Here is an 18,374-nt window from a genome sequence, read left to right on the forward strand (position 1 = left end):
ATGTTTTTTCATAAAGCTTTCTGTTTTACAAAAATGCCCATCAGGGGTGCCTGGGTGGCTCTGTCAGTTGGGCATCCAACTTTGCCTCAGGTCATGATCTCACGGTCTGTGAATTTGAGCCCTATGTCTGGCTCTCCGCTGACAGGGTGGAGCCTGCTTCGGATCCTCTGTCTCCCTCTCTCTGCCCCTCCCCTGCTCATGCTCTCTCTCAAAAGATAATATAAGATAAGATAAATAAAATATAAAATAAAATAGAAAAAAAATTTAATGCCCATCAGCTACTGTCCCTCTTCTTGCCATCTATATCAAATGGCCAAGAAATATATGAAAAACAGTAGTAAGTATATTACCAGATGTCAGACAATACTATGATAATGATAACAATGACAGTATAGTACATGTTTCTGAAGTGTTTGTTCTATAGAAATAAATGCCAGTATATAAGGACATATGTAGAGAAATGTTTCTTGCAGCATTGATCATAGAGAAAAAATGTAGAAACAAAATAAATCCCATTACTCAGGGAATGGCTGGATAAATGATGAACCCATACATCCATTTGAAAAATGCCTTAGAGCTATAGCAGTTGACATAGAAGGATTTCTGTGAAACATTCATTTAATGAGAGTAACATTTTGGTAAAACAACGGCAAATGTCCATATATGCATATACATGGCTATACACATACTTATATGGTCATGTGAGCATGAAAAAGGATACAGAATCTTTTTATATGGAGTTATTTTTATATATCTTATTTTGGGAGACAGTGCCTACCTCATGGGAGGTAGGGAACAAAATACAAAATACAAAAAGAATAAGCACTTTATGGGGCGCCTGGGTGGCTCAGTCGGTTAGACGGCCAACTTCGGCTCGGGTCATGATCTCGCGGTCCGTGAGTTCGAGCCCCGCGTCGGGCTCTGTGCTTACAGCTCAGAGCCTGGAGCCTGTTTCAGATTCTGTGTCTCCCTCTCTCTGACCCTCCCCCGTTCATGCTCTGTCTCTGTCTCAAAAATAAATAAACGTTAAAAAAAAAAAGAATAAGCACTTTACATGTTGAGCTATGTGAAAGAAATGAAACATTTAAAATTTTAAAAATTGAGTTGGAATGCTACACTCATAGTCTCAGTGAACCATATCTCCCTGTAACCACAACAGAACCTGAGCTGGAGGACTCAGCTAAATTGTTCCCAGGTTCCTGACCCATAGAAACTGTGAGATAATATATGTTTGCTGTTTTAAGCCACTAAGTTTGGGGGCAATTTGTTATGCAACAATAGGTAACTAATACAAGAGAGAAAAGAGGAGGAAAAGATTATGGAAGAAGAGTAGGTAGGACAAAAGGCAGCTCCCTTGAGGTGGGGAGTAGGGATCAGTTTGGCCTTTCCTCCAAATGCACAAGCCACTGCAGAAACATGCACATCTGTACTCTGCATGGCCTTCAGCCTCTTTGCAGAGAAGTCCTCCTTATAACCAAACCCCATTGTGGCACCCAGCGTCTAGGCCATCTCAATTTTCTCCTTGGGGCTCGTGGTTGCCAGGGAGATGGCCCTGAATAGTCTGGCCAACTGAACGGCAGCTGTGCCCAAATCCCCAGTGCCAGGAGGGATGAGCCCTCTCAGCCCCTCTTGTACGCCTCCTGTGGCAGCAACCCAGGTTAGAATATGCTGAGCCAGCAATGGCACAGGGGAGGGAAGTTATAGGGTTGGCTTTGGAAAGATAAACCATCTAGTGTATTGAGGGTGTGATGAGAGACAAGCCAAGGGTCAGGTGGGCCCTGGGTCACAGAAGGCACTGAGTGTGAGGAGCCATCCAGAGTTCTGGGGCTCAGGGAGCCTTGATCAGCACCGGGTTTGTACAAAATCAATCCAGCAGGCAAGGAGAGGGTTGAGGGTCAGAATTGTTCTAAAGGGGCCTCCTGGGGTGCATGGCTAGTTCAGTCAGTTAAGCATCCGACTCTTGGTTTCAGCTCAGGTCAAGATCTTGCCATTTCTCGTGAGTTTGAGCCCTGCATTGGGCTCTGTACTGACAAGGTGGAGCCTGTTTGGGAACCTCTCTCTCTCTCTCTCTCTTTCAACAAATAAATAAATAGATACACTTAAGAAAATAAAAAAAGCAGGGGGTGGGGAGCTAAGAGTCTAGGGAGCTTCTGGGACAGACAGCCCCCAGGACAGATGGCTGGGCCGCTCTGTTCCCTCTTTGTAGCAGATGAATGGAACAGGAAGGTCTCCTCCACTGCCTGTGAGGGACCCAGCAGAAGGACCGAAGGACAGTTTCCTCTCGGGATGAGGACAAGCAGCTGGAACTGCTCTGAGAAGCTTGGTTCTGCCTCACATTGGTCATAAAAATTGTCCACAGTTGTCTCCATGGGGGACAGGTCCCATCAACACTGGGATTAAAGGTTAGAGTGTGTCAGAGCATCGGTGAGGGGCTTAGAGATGAAGGTTAGGGCAGTCAGAGGCCTGAGTTGGTGTCAGCAGTTAGCTTTGAGTGACAGGGCAGGGCTAGTGGGAGTGGTCTCTGGGGGTTGAGGGTCTTCCTCACGCATGCAGTGTAGCGGCCAGAAAACAGTGAGCCAGGCCTTCGGGATAGCTGCCGCCTAGGGCAGGGTCAGTCCTCCAGGATGGGCATGGGCATGAGCATGAGGAGCCCTTCGGGGATGGTGACATACTGAGCTTGACTCCTGCCAGGCAGCAAAACCATGGCTGGGTGTCTGATCTCCCACTGCTGCTGGCAGCGTGGGCTCCAGCTCTGCCCATGTCTAGATGTCTAGAGTCCCAAAATGCTGCTGGCTACTGAGGGCTGGAATACTGGCTTTGTCTTGCAGAAAGAGGGGCACATGGGTGAGTAAGTGGGTCTGATGAGACAGGTCCAGGGTCCAGTGCCAGTCTTGCCAGTCTTGCCAGTTGTTGCTGGAGGAAGATGGCCACCCCACAGAACAAGCTGCTTTTCTTAAAGCAACTTTTCCTGCTCTAGTTCCCTTTCTGTGAAGAGCTACATGTAGGGATTGGGTGGAATTTTTGCAGTGGCAGTATTTCACAATCCCCCATATCGCTGGCCTCTAAAGAGTCTCCCCCAAAGGTTTCTTTTTAGCAGAACAAACAAGATCTTCTGCATTAGGAATGGGGTGGAGGAAGTGGTCTGAGGTGCAGTTGCTGCTGCTGCTGCTGCTGCTGCTGCTGCTGCTACTGAAGTTAAATGGGGTTGGGGGCCTGGAAGAATCTCATCCAGATGTCCAGCAGGCTCCCGGCCCCTTCAAAGGGTTTTTGCACAGTGCTGCTGAGTCACCTTGAGGCAATAGCTTCTCTGGTGACCAAGCTCAGTGGTGACTCATGGTTCTGGAGCAGACCCTCTTCCCTGGAGGAGCTGGGCCAGCTCTTGTCTAGGTTGTTCATGCAGCTTTTGTGCCTGCAGGCCTTTCTGTGGCCTCTTTCTCCCCTCCCTCTGTGCGTACTCCACACTGAGCTTGATGGAGCAAATCCTAGGAGCAGGGACTTAGGAAGGCTCTGGGAGAGAGAAGACTTGGAGTCAGCCTGGTGGAGTCCTCTGCCTCCATCTTCTGGGGTCTGCTTTTTGGCTACCTGCCCCTGCCATCTTCCTGGGCACCCATCCATGTGACTCAATGCCCAAGGCACTTCTTACTCTGGGCAGTGGTCTTCACATTTTGTCTCGAATAGACAAAACTTTTTGAAAAACTATGTGTCTGTCCCCGCTCACATTTTAAAGTTGATACCTAAAATATTTTTTCCTTTTTTTTTTTTTTTGAGAAAAAGAGAGAGAGAGGGAGGGAGAGAATGAGTGGGGGAGGGGCAGAGAAAGAGGGAGGGAGAGAATCTTCAGCAGGCTCCATGCCCAGGAACCAGTGAAGAACCTAACCCAGAACTTGATCTCACTACCATGAGATCATGACCTGAGACAAAATTAACTGAGCCACCCAGGCACCGCAATATCTAAAATATTTAATCTTAAATGTAAATAGTGTAAAAGATATGATTTCTGGTCATAAACACTAACATTTTAAAACTCATATCAGGCTTTTATTTATTTACTTATTTTTAAAGGTTTATTTATTTATTTTGAGAGCGAGAGCATGCAAGCAGGGGAGGGGTAGAGAGAGAGAGGGAGAGAGAATCCCAAGCAGGCTACATTCTGTCAGCACAGAGTCTGATGCAGAGCTCAAACTCATGAACTGTGAGATCGTGACCTGAGCTGAAACCAAGAGTTGGAGGCTTAACCAACTGAGCCCCCCCAGGTGCTCTACTCATATAAGGCTTTTAAATGCATCAAGTAGAATCCAGTTTTCAGAGCAATTTGATATCTACGGTCATCCACTAAAAATGCCCCAAACAGTTCTTTAACAGTTAGAAGCTTTAAAATGTAATTTTCTTCTTGTACTCATATTCCATTCTACTTTTCTCATAGAATTATATACTGCTGCATTTCATGCTTTATTGATCATTGTTATCTGCAAGAAAATGTGTACAAAAACTGACATTAATTTAAAAAGTTATTTCCTGTGACCATAGGGCTGTGAGTGTTACATTTCTTCTGGAATTTATTATTATTACAATATTATTAGTTCACAATTGATCAAAACATTATTTGAGTTTTTATATTATTATAAGTATTATTTCAAATATTAATAATTATTGAACATGAAAAGTAGAATTTTATTGGAAAGACATCTCTTAATGACCACTGGTGGGGTTGAATTTTTCCAAGTAATTACTATGTCTGTGGATGAATATTACTCATTGCTGGAATGAGACTGGGATCAACATAAATTCTCTTCCTATTTTTCATTTTTATAGACAAGCTCTGAGGAATCTAATTTGCATAAATTAGATGGGAAAGAGAAATTTCATTATAGAAATGTCAGCCAATTCTCTGAATACCTCTGAGTTATATGATTAAAAACTATATAATGATCTATCATCAAAAATTATTTTCAAAGATTAGCTGGCAACTTAATTAGGTCTTTTTTCAATTTTGTTGAAAGCAAAGACTGGGAAACCAATCAACCTGTAAAGGATTTGTTACCCACCCCTAAGTGTTGTTCAGGATCTTAGCTTCTGGAATTATACAAACAAAGCTTTGTGAAGATTTATCACATGATTATTAATTATATCTACTATTTTTTCACTTAGAGGCACTTTTTTTTAAGTTTATTTATTTTGAGAGAGAGAGAAAAAGCAAGTGGGGGAGGGACAGAAAGAGAGGAAGAGAAAGAGAATCCCAAGCAGGCTCCATGAGCTCGAATTCCTGAACCCCTGAACTGTGAGATCATGACCTGAGCTGTGACTGACTGAGCCACCCAGGCGCCTTAAGGCCCCTTGTTTAAATTAATATACTTACAGGGGCGCCTGGGTGGCTCAGTCGGTTAAGTGTCCGACTTCAGCTCAGGTCACCATCTTGCGGTCCGTGAGTTCGAGCCCCGCGTCGGACTCTGGGCTGATGGCTCAGAGCCTGGAGCCTGCTTCCGATTCTGTGTTTCCCTCTCTGTCTACCCCTCCCCCGTTCATGCTCTGTCTCTCTCTGTCTCAAAAATAAATAAACATTAAAAAAAAATTAAAAAATTGATATACTCACAAAGGATTTGGAAAGTAAAAATGTTAATTTCAATACACTTTTTTAAAAATAATTTTCAGATTAAAATTTTTTTTTTACATTTTATTTATTTTTGTTTTTTTGTTTTTTTATTTTTTTTTTTTAATTTTTTTTTTTAACGTTTATTTATTTTTGAGACAGAGAGAGACAGAGCATGAACAGGGGAGGGTCAGAGAGAGAGAGAGACACAGAATCCGAAACAGGCTCCAGGCTCTGAGCTGTCAGCACAGAGGCCGACGCGGGGCTCGAACTCACAAACCGTGAGATCGTGACCTGAGCCAAAGACGGACGCTCAACCGACTGAGCCACCCAGGCGCCCCTCAATACACTTTTGCTATGACAGTTTTTAAAAATCAAATCCTTTTAGGGGCGCCTGGTGGTTCAGTTGGTTAAGTGTCCGACTTCGGCTCAGGTCACGATCTCACGGTTCGTGAGTTCGAGCCCCAGGTTGGGCTCCGTGCTGACAGCTCAGAGTCTGGAGCCTGCCTCGGATTCTGTGTCTCCCTCTCTCTCTGCCCCTCCCCCACTCATTCTCTGTCTCTCTGTCTCAAAAGTAAACACAAATAAATAAATAAATAAATAAATAAATAAATAAGTCTCATTTAAAAAAATCCTTCTACCTTATCACATACTTCAAATACATTTTCATTAAAATGTATTCATACATTGAAGCTGCAGACTTAATTATGAAAAACATCTGTGACATTCTTATTGGCAAAGCCAATCCTCATTGTTAAATAATCAGCCAGATAAAATTACTTTCTATCAGAGGTTTCTCATTTTTCAATTCAAATAGTTATGTTAAATACATGTCCTATTCATATTAAAAAAAATTTTTTTAACGTTTATTTATCATTGAGAGACAGAGAGAGACAGAGCATGAGCATGGGAGGGGCAGAGAGAGGAGGAGACACAGGGTCAGAAGCAGGCTCCAGGCTCTGAGCTGTCAGCACAGAGCCTGACGTGGGGCTCGAACTCACAAACCGGGAGATCATGACCTGAGCTGAAGTCAGACGTTTAACCAACAGAGCCACTCAGGTGCTCCAACAATCATCTTAATTCTGAATTTTAAGAAATATAGGGGTGCCTGGATGGTTCAGTCGGTTAAGTGTCCGACTCTTGATTTTGGCTCAGATCTTGATCTCATTCCCTCTTAGGATTCTCTCTCTCCCAATCTCTCTCTGCCTCTCCCCTCCTCCCTCTCTCAAAATAAATAAACATTAAAAAAAGAAATATAGGTAAGACATAAAGCCTTCCTCTCATAGAACAATTATGACACAAAGATTTTCACTATTTCTCACTAATGCTTTTTACTTTATTCTCATGGATCTCTCCACATATATTTTTTGACAGTAGAGGATGGATTTAAAAACGTTAAAAAATATTGAGAGTTTTCCTTTCCTCTGTCACACTGCAGTTTTTGTACTCCAAGCCAAGCATCATGGCAAGACTGGGGCTGAATGAGAGCATACCTTCCTTTTGTGTACTGGGGGAAGGGTGCTTGGGGAGGGGAGGTGGGAAGCTAGAGCTGACATGACTCCTCAACCACAGCGGTTTTAGGCAAGTACGTATGGAAGTTGAGGATCTGGTAAAAAATTAATCACTTAAATCCATTCACGCCTGTGTGCCCCTTTTAAAGTCTTTGTGGACCACCAGGACACAAATCTCTTTAGTTTGGAGACCCCTGGACCAGAAGATCATCTGGCCAGGACACCTCTGCAGGTACTGTGTGGCTACACCAAAGGGTCACTTTGGTGGGTCTCTGAATAGCTGGACACAGCTGGAACTTTATAATAAGAATTGTAGAAGTAACTGGGCAGGTTTATATATGATGGCTGTAGGTAGTGAGGCATTTGCCTTGACGTGGTTTACAAAAAGGGCCCCCCAGGCACCTAGCAGTGCAGTGAGTATGTGTCTAGGAAAGGCTGGCTGACCAGCTGGTGAGCAGGCAAGAGGCTTCATGATGGCCTCTAGCACTTTAGAGATTACCACGGGCCAGGGCCAGAACTTCTGCCTCGCAGGCTCAAAACCCTAGCTTGACAGCATGTGGAGAGTGGGTGTATAATGCACATGACTGAGTTATAAAATCCAGAAGTCAATGTGCTGATTTACAAGGAGAAATCATTGGCATGGGGACTGACTCCAAAATCTGTAGGTAGATCTACATGGAAAGCCCCAGATAGCATGTTTTCAGAATTCAGAAAACTGTACCTTGCTGCTTGATAATGTCAAGAACTGCAAAAGGTCTAAGACCTGATGCCAGTGGTGTAAGATGTTTCCTCCCCAGGGACACCTGAAGGGTGTGCCAACCAGGTTGGCCTGCAGTTGCTGTTAGGGGAAAGAAAGATGCATCATGGACAGGATGGAATACTAAATTTTCAAAATAGGTTGTATAACTCCCCACCCTTATTGTCCTGGTCATCACCCTGGAGGTAAACAGCAGATGAACCCTTTCTGGAGATGACTGCATTCATTGCCCATACTAAGTTGTGTGGACTAGGAGGAAGGAAGGGAGACAGAGTCAAAAATCTTTTTGAGTTGATTAAAAAAAATTTTTTTTGGTTGATTTTTTTAAGTGTTAATTTATTTTTGAGAGAGAGGACAGAGTGTGAGTAGGGTACGGTCAGAGAGAGAGGGAGACACAGAATCTAAAGCAGTCTCCAGGCTCCAAGCTGTCAGCACAGAGCCCCACGTGGGGCTTGAACCCAAGAACCATGGGATCATGACCTGAGCCAAAGTTAGACGCTTAACCAACTGAGCCACCCATGCGCCCTTGAGTTGATTTTTGAAAGGCCATTTCCAATGTTCAACAAAATCAGATGCCTGCAGATGGTGGGGAGTATGGAATGCCCATCAAATACTTTGACTACGGCCCAAAGGGTGGCCTTTGTGTTGCCCTTCTCCCCAAATCCTACAGGGGTGATGTGGACCAGATGGCTGTCACACATGTGGTGAGCAGCATTATAGGGCAACAACACTGAGTTCAGGGAACTTACCTTTTTTTATAGCAAGCAGTAAGAAAGCTCGCTCTTTGCTCTGAAGGGAGACATTACTTCATTTTTCGGGGTTGCTTCCTGGAACATAACCCTGAGAAATGCCCTGGGTGAAGAGTGGTTAGGGCCTTGCACTCTTGTCATACTCAGCAGGATGTGGGAGTCCAAGAGACTCATGGAGGAGTCTCTCAACAGATATGCCCGTGCAGCTATCAATGTCCTCACATTCATACCAATGACCAACGCTTAAAAAAATCAAACAAACAGGTAAAGCTTATCAAAGAATTCTAATTAAAGAAGAGGATCTCTTGAAATAAGAAACATCGCTCCCTTAACTCATTCTTCCTTTTTGGTACCTTCTTCCTAGTGTTTTTCAATCACAAAATAAGGCATTACTTTTTCTTTAGAATTGATTTCCTATAATAACAAAAGCTGTTTTTCATGGTCTTTTGATGACTTAATTTCCTTTTCTTCTTAGATATTCTCCTGAAAGAAACCAGAACATGGTTATTACTTGTGAGCAGCAAATTATCACCACAATATGATTCATTAATTTATTTATTCCACAGACATTGGGAGTGACTACCATGTGCCAGATGCTGGACATACAAGGATGACTGGATAGTTAACCCATTGCTGCTCTCAAAGATATATATGTTTCCTAGAATCTTTCATAATAAAACATTTAAAAATAGTTATAATTCTTTATTTCCCAAATTTTCTGTAATTATCGTGTATAATTTTGATATAATTTTTTGATAGTGAAAAATATAATTAAAAGAAAAACAAGGGAAGGAAACAGAAGTAATGAGATAAGTAACTGGCTCCTGAGTAGGTGTCAGGCCTCAATCATCCTTCATGAGAATCCAACCACTTCCAAGATAGCCCATCCCTTCCTAGAGCAGGGGGATTTTTATTTATTTATTTTTTGAGAGAGAGAGAGAGAGAAAGAGAGAGAGAGCAAGGAGGGGAGGAGCAGAGAAAGAGAGGCAGACACAGGATCTGAAGCAGGCTCCAGGTTCTGAGCTATCAGCACAGAGCCCGATGCAGGGCTCAAACTCATGAACTGTGAGATGTGACCTGAGCCAAAGTCAGTCGCTTAACTGACTGAGCCACCCAAATGCCTTGAGCAGTAGGATTTTAGTAGCATGATGTCAGCTATCTCCTTCTAACTAGTATAGATTCTTTGGAGTATTTTGTGGTTGTAAACAAGAACCTCAACCTTTACTGCCAGCCACAGAATCTACTTTACAGGGCTGAGGCAACTTCCCTGGTCTCCACGGGACACCTGGGGAATTAGCCCTGGGCCCCAGTTGATAGGATAGAATCTGGCCTCTTGACAGCCTAATTCCCCCTTTCCCTAGCCTCATCTTCTGGATACCTTTAATTATATAATTAACCCAAATCTACATGTCTCTGTTCTGTCTTCCTGCTCCAGCCCTAGTCTACTGAAACTGAACTTCCCTCAAATTTTGACACCTGCCCAGAAAAGGACCTTGGTGGTTGTAATTGCCTGTTCCTCCCATGTTGGAGGTCACTCCTTCTGTGTCTTCTTCAGGTTCAGTCCTATTTACTCTTAGAATACCTCATTGCCAGCTGTGTAGCATGGTTTATGACACTCCATGACAGGAAACTATTTATAACAACTGGGAAGTTCTGTGCATACATACATTTGTGTGTGTGTGTGTGTGTGTGTGTGTGTGTGTGTTTCTGTGATGGTACTTAATTTCTCAGTTTTTTAAGATTCATTTCTCTGCAGCCTTCCCTGATTCTGCTAGGCAGAGGCTATTCATTTATTTGTTCATCAAACATGTATTAATTACCTACTCAACACTAGAGGCTGTTTTAGGTACTGGAGATAGGAGATTAAGACACAATTCTTATCTTCTAGGGGCTCACAATCTAGGTAAACAAAGAGCTCTAATGGCAATGATAGTAAAGGTATGCATAAAATGCATAGCATAGCGGGAATATGCATAGTGCATAGCCCAAGAACTGACTTGTGTCTCCATTGATGATTAGGAATTTGACAACTGAATGTGAAGGGGCAGGGCAGAAAGGGACACTTATTTTTAGACAGCATGTATAGAGGCCTGGGAGGTAGAGACTATGTCTGCTTGCAGCTTTGATATCCTTGTTTATTTGGATAGAAGAACACACATGGTAGATCATCACTGAATATGTGTTGAAAGAATGAAAGAATGGCTGCTTTCCTCACTAGTAGAAGTAGAGGATTCTACTATCTTAAAGGAGTGTTCAAGTAACACCCCCCCCCAATTTTTTTTTAGGAATTTAGGTTTACATTTAAAAATCTGAACACAAATATAATTTATCATTCATTAAGCTCAACTCTCATAGGTATAATTTCCCAGTTAGTCCTATATTAGATCTTCATTCAAAAACATAAAGACAGAAGAGGAATGCAGTAGACATCAATAAGGTAGCTGCCTGGCTCAGTAATTTTTCTGTAAAAGGCTCCTTTACATAGGGTGGCCCCCAGCAGTTAACATTTCTGTTTTGTTTTGTTTTGTTTTGTTTTTTACCCTGCTGCCTTCCTCACCCCTAACGCCCCAAAAGCTGACTGATATAGGGGTAAACCATATGACCCAAGACTTGTCAAATCAGTATCCTAAAAGAAATTAAGAGGCAGTATGTGAGCCTTGGCCATGATACCAGCCAGGAAAGGCTTTGCAATAGGACAGAACAAAGCTGATGCTCTTAGAAACAGACTAGAGGGGTGCCTAGGCGGCTCAGTCTGTTGAGCATCTGACTCTTGATTTTGGCTTGGTCATGATCCCAGGGCCGTGGGATTGAGCCCCACATTGGGCTCCGCACTGAGCTTGGAGCCTACGTGATATTCTCCTTCTCTCTCTCCCCCTTTTTTTCTTCTACCCCCTCCCCTGCTTGTACTCACTTTCATGCTCTCTATCTAAAAAAAAGAAAGAAAGAAAGAGAAAAAAAGAGACTAGAGAAGCATTCTAGCAGTATTTCTGTCCCTGGAGTCCATTTTCCCTGTGGCTCAGCTGCACTAACTCCAGTACTCTTCCAATAAATTCCTCCTTTCTGCCCTTGGTGGTGTGAATTGGTTCTCAGTTACTGGCAGTCAGAAGGCCTCACTACCATAGGGAATGAAGACAGGCATAGGGAGACAAACTTACCCAGTTTCTCTGTGGCTTCCACACAAACACTAGGATACATGCCTTCAGTGTAAGTTGCCACCAGCAGATACAGATGGGTCTTCACAACAACCACACCGGTGTTTTCCTGGATAAGAGTAAAACAGAATGCCCTTCTTTTGGTTCTTGTCACAGGACTAGCAGTTGCACTTCAGCCACATTTCTTGCCATTTCTTTACTTCCATAACGCTGATAAATATCTGTTTTTGGACTCTTCACTCTTTTCCACTAATTTAGTTGTCTTTTCTCAAAAAACTTCAGACTTGTAATAACAGCATGTGTGTTTTGAGAAAGTTCCCTGGCTGATTGTAATCTACCCCTATCTCAATGAGAACAAATGATATAATGAAAAGGTTATACATTTTGGAATTGGACAGCTTTGGGCTTCAATCCCGGCACCTCCATTTTCTGCTGCATGACTAAGGAAGAATTATTTAACCTCGTTAAATCTCAGTTTCGTCACCTGAAAAATGAGGCTACTTACTTTATAATACGGATGAAGTATGCTTATGCCATAATATAGGGCATCCAATAAATGTGAATTTCATCTCCTTGTTTCCTTACAGGCAACAGAGAGCCAAGAGAGGTTTTAAGCACATGAATGCTGACTTTTTCTTTTTTCTTTTCTTTTTTTAAGAAAGAGGATGTAGAGTATGGAGTAGTGAAAGGAGATACTTTAGGCAAGGTTCAGTTGACAGATTCTGGAATGAGTATTTCTCAGCTAGGCTCTCTGTTCATACTTTCTTTTACTTATGCCTTCCTGGCATTAGACTGCTGTCTCAGACATTGCCACTGCAGTAATGGGCTCAGTTTGTTTTATAAATGGGATCAGTAGGGACAGAGCAAATTGGAGTCAAATTCTTAAGGTTTTTTACCTAGCCATCTTCAAATCTTGAACACTCACATTCTTAGCATAAAGAGAATAGTCATCTGCCCGGACACATTTGTAGTCCTTTTCCTTGAAATACAGTCCTTCTCTTCTGGTTTGCAAAGGGTTCTTGGCGAATCCATTCACAAGAGTTCGGACATCACTGGGCATTACCTGCAGAAGTTAGACTAGGAGTGGGCAAACTATGGCAGGCTGGCCAAATTTGGCCCACTACCTGTTTTTGTAGGCCTGGAAGCTAAGAATGTTTTTTTCTATTATTAAGTCATTGGAAAAAACAAATAGTATATTTTGTGATATGTAAAAATTACATGAAATTCAAATTTCAGTGTTCATAAAGATTTATTGGAACACAGTCACACCCATTTTTTAATGTACTGTCCTTGCTTGTTTCCCCATTAAAACTGCATAGTAGTGTACTTGTGACATGGGCCATATAGCCCAGAAACCGAAAATGTTTACTATGGCTCTTTACAGAAAGAGTTTGTAATGCTTATGCCCAAACTGGCTTTTTCTTACACTAAATCCTGGTGATGCTACACTCAAGCTTCGCTCCTGGAGTTTGATGAGGGCTGCACTGTCCACATGCTTTGTTCCCAGGAGGGTATCTAACAGTAAGTTCTGCAAATGGCTCATGCTCCCTCAGCCCTGAAAAAGGGAACCGCAGTTGATACGATTCACCCTATGAGAATACAAACCTCCCTAAGACTCTTTGGACAGGTCTCAGCGTGAAAACTGTGGTCCGTTACCTAATATCCAAAGAGGAAAATAGAATAATAGAAAATCACAGTTCACAAAGCAGGTTATTAAGTGAGCTTAGAAAATCACTGCTCATAATTTTCTAGTTATGTCAGTGGTTCACATCGGAATCACCTGAGACTATAAACCCCAAAGCGTGGCACAAAAACAGACACATAGACCAATGGAATAGAATAGAAACCCCAGAACTAGACCCACAAACGTATGGCCAACTAATCTTTGACAAAGCAGGAAAGAACATCCAATGGAAAAAAGACAGTCTCTTTAACAAATGGTGCTGGGAGAACTGGACAGCAACATGCAGAAGGTTGAAACTAGACCACTTTCTCACACCATTCACAAAAATAAACTCAAAATGGATAAAGGACCTGAATGTGAGACAGGAAACCATAAAAACCCTAGAGGAGAAAGCAGGAAAAGACCTCTCTGACCTCAGCCGTAGCAATCTCTTACTCAACACATCCCCAAAGGCAAGGGAATTAAAAGCAAAAATGAACTACTGGGACCTTATGAAGATAAAAAGCTTCTGCACAGCAAAGGAAACAACCAACAAAACTAAAAGGCAACCAGTGGAATGGGAAAAGATATTTGCAAATGACATATCGGACAAAGGGCTAGTATCCAAAATCTATAAAGAGCTCACCAAACTCCACACCCGAAAAACAAATAACCCAGTGAAGAAATGGGCAGAAAACATGAATAGACACTTCTCTAAAGAAGACATCCGAATGGCCAACAGGCACATGAAAAGATGCTCAACGTCGCTCCTTACCAGGGAAATACAAATCAAAACCACACTCAGATATCACCTCACGCCAGTCAGAGTGGCCAAAATGAACAAATCAGGAGACTATAGATGCTGGAGAGGATGTGGAGAAACGGGAACCCTCTTGCACTGTTGGTGGGAATGCAAATTGGTGCAGCCGCTCTGGAAAGCAGTGTGGAGGTTCCTCAGAAAATTAAAAATAGACCTACCCTATGACCCAGCAATAGCACTGCTAGGAATTTATCCAAGAGATACAGGAGTACTGATGCATAAGGGCACTTGTACCCCAATGTTTATAGCAGCACTCTCAACAATAGCCAAATTGTGGAAAAAGCCTAAATGTCCAGCAACTGATGAATGGATAAAGAAATTGTGGTTTATATACATGATGGAGTACTACATGGCAATGAGAAAGAACGAAATATGGCCCTTTGTAGCAACGTGGATGGAACTGGAGAGTGTTATGCTAAGTGAAATAAGCCATACAGAGAAAGACAGATACCATATGTGTTCACTCTTATGTGGATCCTGAGAAACTTAACAGGAACCCATGGGGGAGGGGAAGGAAAAAAAAAAAGAGGTTAGAGTGGGAGAGAGCCAAAGCATAAGAGACTCTTAAAAACTGAGAACAAACTGAGGGTTGATGGGGGGTGGGAGGGAGGGGAGGGTGGGTGATAGGTATTGAGGAGGGCACCTTTTGGGATGAGCACTGGGTGTTGTATGGAAACTAATTTGACAATACATTTCATATGTTGAAAAAACAACTATAAAAAAATAAAAATAAAAATAAACCCCAAAGCGAAAAACACCTGCGGGATGCACAGCCAATGATCTAAGCAAGGCTGAATGAGATCAGCTGATCCTGAGTCCTCACATTCTCTTACCGCTCGCAGACCAGCATCAGCGCCAACTATAGGCTCTGATACAGGGGCCTGAATAAACCTTTAACGCATTTAAAGCGACATTTCCCGTCTTCATAAGGGAAACCTCCACAAACACTCGTCCTTCTAAGGGATAATTCTGAGGGCAGCGCCCCTTCCCGGTCATCCCTGGGGTGTTTCCTGAAGTGGGACTGGAGGCCAGGAAGGAGGACCACTGTCTAGTCCGGTTGGCCGGGAGACGCCCAGAGGGCTCAGGGGAGCACTATGAACCTGGCGGAGGCAGAAGGAACCAAGCACTCAGGGAAAGCCGTCCCGTCAACGGTCGCGGGGGAGGGCGGGGCGGGAAGGCGATGTGCCTCGCTATTGGCTGCGATGCCTGCCCGTCACCGAGAAGGGCTTCGGTTTGGCTCTCTAACCACGACCCGCCCACTAGTGCGGGCACCACAGGTGTCCAGGTTACAAACCCGCGGGACTGGTCTTGAGGAGCGCAGTTGGGTGCAGCTCAGGAGTTTCGGGGCCGCTCTCCAGGCCCTGAGCCCCGCAGAATTCTGACTCGTCGTCGTCTGTCGCGGCACAGGGTCCGTTGGGGGTGCGTCGGGAGACGCTAGACGCGAACGTTCTGCAGTTCCGAGGCGACGGGCCCGATCTGAGGGGGCCGCAGGCTCGGGCGGGTTCACTCTCCGCAGCCGACGAGTGCTGGGCCGTGGGCTGTCGGGCCGGGCCCCCGCGTGCTGCAGGGAGCCAAGGGCCCAGTCAGTCTTGGGGGAGGGAGGAGCTGGGATATCCGTCGTGGTCTGCAACTCTCCTGCCGGGCCGGGCAGAGCACGCACGCATCTTGCGGACCGGGTGGGAGGGGAGGGATGGGGGTCGTGGGTGCTGTAGGTCTACAGCGGGCGCAAACCTTAATGATAGCTTCCCCCTCAGATGACAGTCCTTGTGTGTGTATGTGTTGCGGGGAGTGCTTTGGGCGTCCTAGAGCTTGAGGTCACGCAGAGATGGTCTGAAAACCCCTCCCTTCTATAAGCAGCCTTGCTTGTGTGGGCTTCGGTAGCCAGGAACTTGCAACTCTCCGGGTTGGCGGCCCTCGGTCAGGAAAGTGCTGCAGTGCGACCCCTAGAGACCCGGCTGGTAATTGCCACCCCGGCTCCGACGGGCTGTGTTGTAGGAGGACGTGGGAAGCCTGGAATTACAGGGGGACGCGGGTCAGTCCAGAGAGAACCTCCCCTGCTTAGAAGAGGCTGGGTCTGAAGACATCATCAGAAACTATGGTGAAGGCCTCTGTGTGGGTGGCTACTAATTCAGAATCCGTTCCACACCTGTTCGTAGTGGCCAAGGCTTGTTAATTAAGAGAAAATAGGACTGAAGCCTCATTAACGAATAAGTGAATCTTCTAGTTTTTCTAGGGGCTCCGTTATTTGTGACCACAATGACAAATTTAGACAGTGATGATATGCTAACTGACAAGCTTCATAAGCCCAAGAGCTCGAAAGAATGGTTGGAACCACAGCCACTTCATCTTATGGAGGTAACGGTAGTATGGCATTTTGAAGTTTATATTTGGGCAGTTGCATTGAGATCTGGCTTGTGCTTAACAGTTTTTCTATGTTTTGTGTTTCATTTCTGTCCTTTATTATTCCATTTATTCTACTTTGTATTTTCATTTTCTAGTTTCTTAAGGCGGAATCATCGGTAATTGATTATAGGCCTTTACTGTATAACAAAGTTAATAAGTTTCTCCTGAAGCGCTCTTAAAAAAAATAAAAAGTTTATCCATTTTTGAGGGAGAGAGAGCTCACGTGAGCGGGGGAGGGGCAGACACAGAAGGGGAGAGAGACTCTCAAGCAGGCTGAGTCCTGCCAGCACTGAGCTGGGCTTGGGGTGCCATCTCATGAACTGTGAGATCATGACCTGAACGGAAATTGAGAGTTCGGTGCTCAACTGACCGAACCACCCAGGCGCCACTCTCCTGAAGTACTCTTGCAAGCTGCATCACCTAAATTTATATATGTTTGTATTTTGGAAAACATATATATATGTTGTATTATATATGTTTGTATATTTGTAATTTCTTTTTTTCTAAACAGCTTTATTAAGGTATAATTGGTACACAAACTGCGTATATTTGAAGTGTACAGTTTGAACATTTTTGACACATGTAGCCACACGTGAAACCACCACAATTAAGAGAATGAACGTATTCGTTATGCCCCAAATTTCCTCCTCCTGTACCTACCCTCCTTCCTTTGCCTATCCCCAACCAAGGCAATCACTGATGTGCTGTCACTTGGGTTAATTTTGCCCTTAAAAAATTTTATGCAGATGTAATCTTACAGTATGCTTTTTTGTCTGGCTGCTTTTACTCAGCATAATTATTTTGCGATTCATCTGTGTTGTGGCATGTATCAGTATTTTATTTACTTATTTGCTAAATGCTGTATAGTTTATCCATCCTGCTGATGGATATTTGGGTTGTTTGCATTTTTTGGCTGTCACAAATAAAGCTGTTAGGAACAATCATGCACATGTCTTTTTATGGACATACACTTTCATTTCTCTTGGGTACATATCTAGTTGTAGAACGACTGGGTCATATGGTAAATGAATTTAACTTTTTATGAAAGTGCCAAACTGTTTTCCAAAGGAGTCTGCCTTGTACATACACAGTTCAAGGATCTGCCAGAGATTTGGTCAATTAATTTGTAAAACTTATGGCATCCGCTCTATGACTTTCTCCTTTCAGGTATTTCTCCTTTGACTTTCCAGCTACTCTGGTTTCCCTGAACTCTGTCTTCTAATTCTTGAATTTTGTAAAACTTCATGTTTCAGAGTTTGAGCCCTCTCCTTTAGCTCTGATGGAGGCCTCCTCTTAGACAAAAGTCCATAAAAACTGAAAATTTATCCACTGCCGTTAGTCTCTTTTTCTAATTATTGACTACATTCTTGTTTCTCCCTGTTTTGGGTCAGTCTCCAGTGTCTTCAGATTGTTGTTTTTTCTATTTTTGTCTAGAATATTAATTCAGTACCCATCTTGGTTTTGAGAACAACAGATTTGCCAGGAATAGCAATCCTGTGAGGCAGAAAGAACAAAGAAAGTAAATCTGGAGTTAGATACATTTGAGATTAAATTCTTGTCTGCAGGCAGGATTTTCTAGGCTTCTAGTTGTTGCTTAACTCCCATGACTCTTAATTTACTTGGGTGTTAACCATCCTTGAGAAGTTAGGTTCTTGGATTTTCAGATTTTACTCATCTGTTTTGACAACAAGAGTAGTGGAACTGAAAACAGCTATTTCCAATGATAGTTAAT

At 43.5% G+C, this 18,374-nt stretch overlaps 2 protein-coding genes across 3 annotated transcripts in view; one reads left to right on the plus strand and one right to left on the minus strand.

The window, feature by feature from the left end:
* Nucleotides 1-8,869: 8,869 nt before the first annotated feature.
* Nucleotides 8,870-15,639, minus strand: PFN4 (profilin family member 4). 2 transcript variants are annotated; one of them, XM_025927408.2, is made up of 4 exons: nt 13,183-13,684; nt 12,682-12,819; nt 11,760-11,865; nt 8,870-9,087 (listed from the first exon to the last, which is right to left on the minus strand). In XM_025927408.2, the coding sequence occupies exons 1-4, from the start codon at nt 13,297-13,299 to the stop codon at nt 9,059-9,061; spliced, it is 390 nt and encodes a 129-aa protein (XP_025783193.1). In that variant the 5' UTR covers nt 13,300-13,684; the 3' UTR covers nt 8,870-9,058. The 2 variants fall into 2 exon arrangements, 1 of the variants encoding a protein (XP_025783193.1); XR_015248936.1 differs by lacking the exons at nt 8,870-9,087; nt 11,760-11,865; nt 13,183-13,684 and adding exons at nt 11,866-11,977; nt 15,534-15,639.
* Nucleotides 15,611-18,374, plus strand: part of LOC112864085 (protein FAM228B) — a 46,320-nt gene continuing 43,556 nt past the window's right edge. Inside the window, 2 exon segments of the mRNA XM_086700128.1 lie at nt 15,611-15,821; nt 16,464-16,594. Coding sequence (XP_086556254.1) covers nt 16,496-16,594 — 99 coding nt within the window. The 5' untranslated portion in view covers nt 15,611-15,821; nt 16,464-16,495.

Source organism: Puma concolor, chromosome A3 (genome assembly GCF_028749965.1).
Source record: "Puma concolor isolate L17-30 chromosome A3, mPumCon1.1.hap2, whole genome shotgun sequence".
Classification (NCBI taxonomy): domain Eukaryota; kingdom Metazoa; phylum Chordata; class Mammalia; order Carnivora; family Felidae; genus Puma; species Puma concolor.

Excerpts from the sequence above, each read along its gene's own strand:
- PFN4 (XM_025927408.2), bottom strand. The coding sequence starts at position 13,299 with ATGAGCCATTTGCAGAACTTACTGTTAGATACCCTCCTGGGAACAAAG. Across the intron at positions 11,866-12,681 it reads ATTCTCTTTATGCTAAGAAT|GAAAACACCGGTGTGGTTGT; the intron begins GTGAGTGTTCAA and ends ACTCTTATCCAG. Across the intron at positions 9,088-11,759 it reads GGAAGCCACAGAGAAACTGG|GAGAATATCTAAGAAGAAAA; the intron begins GTAAGTTTGTCT and ends GGTTTCTTTCAG.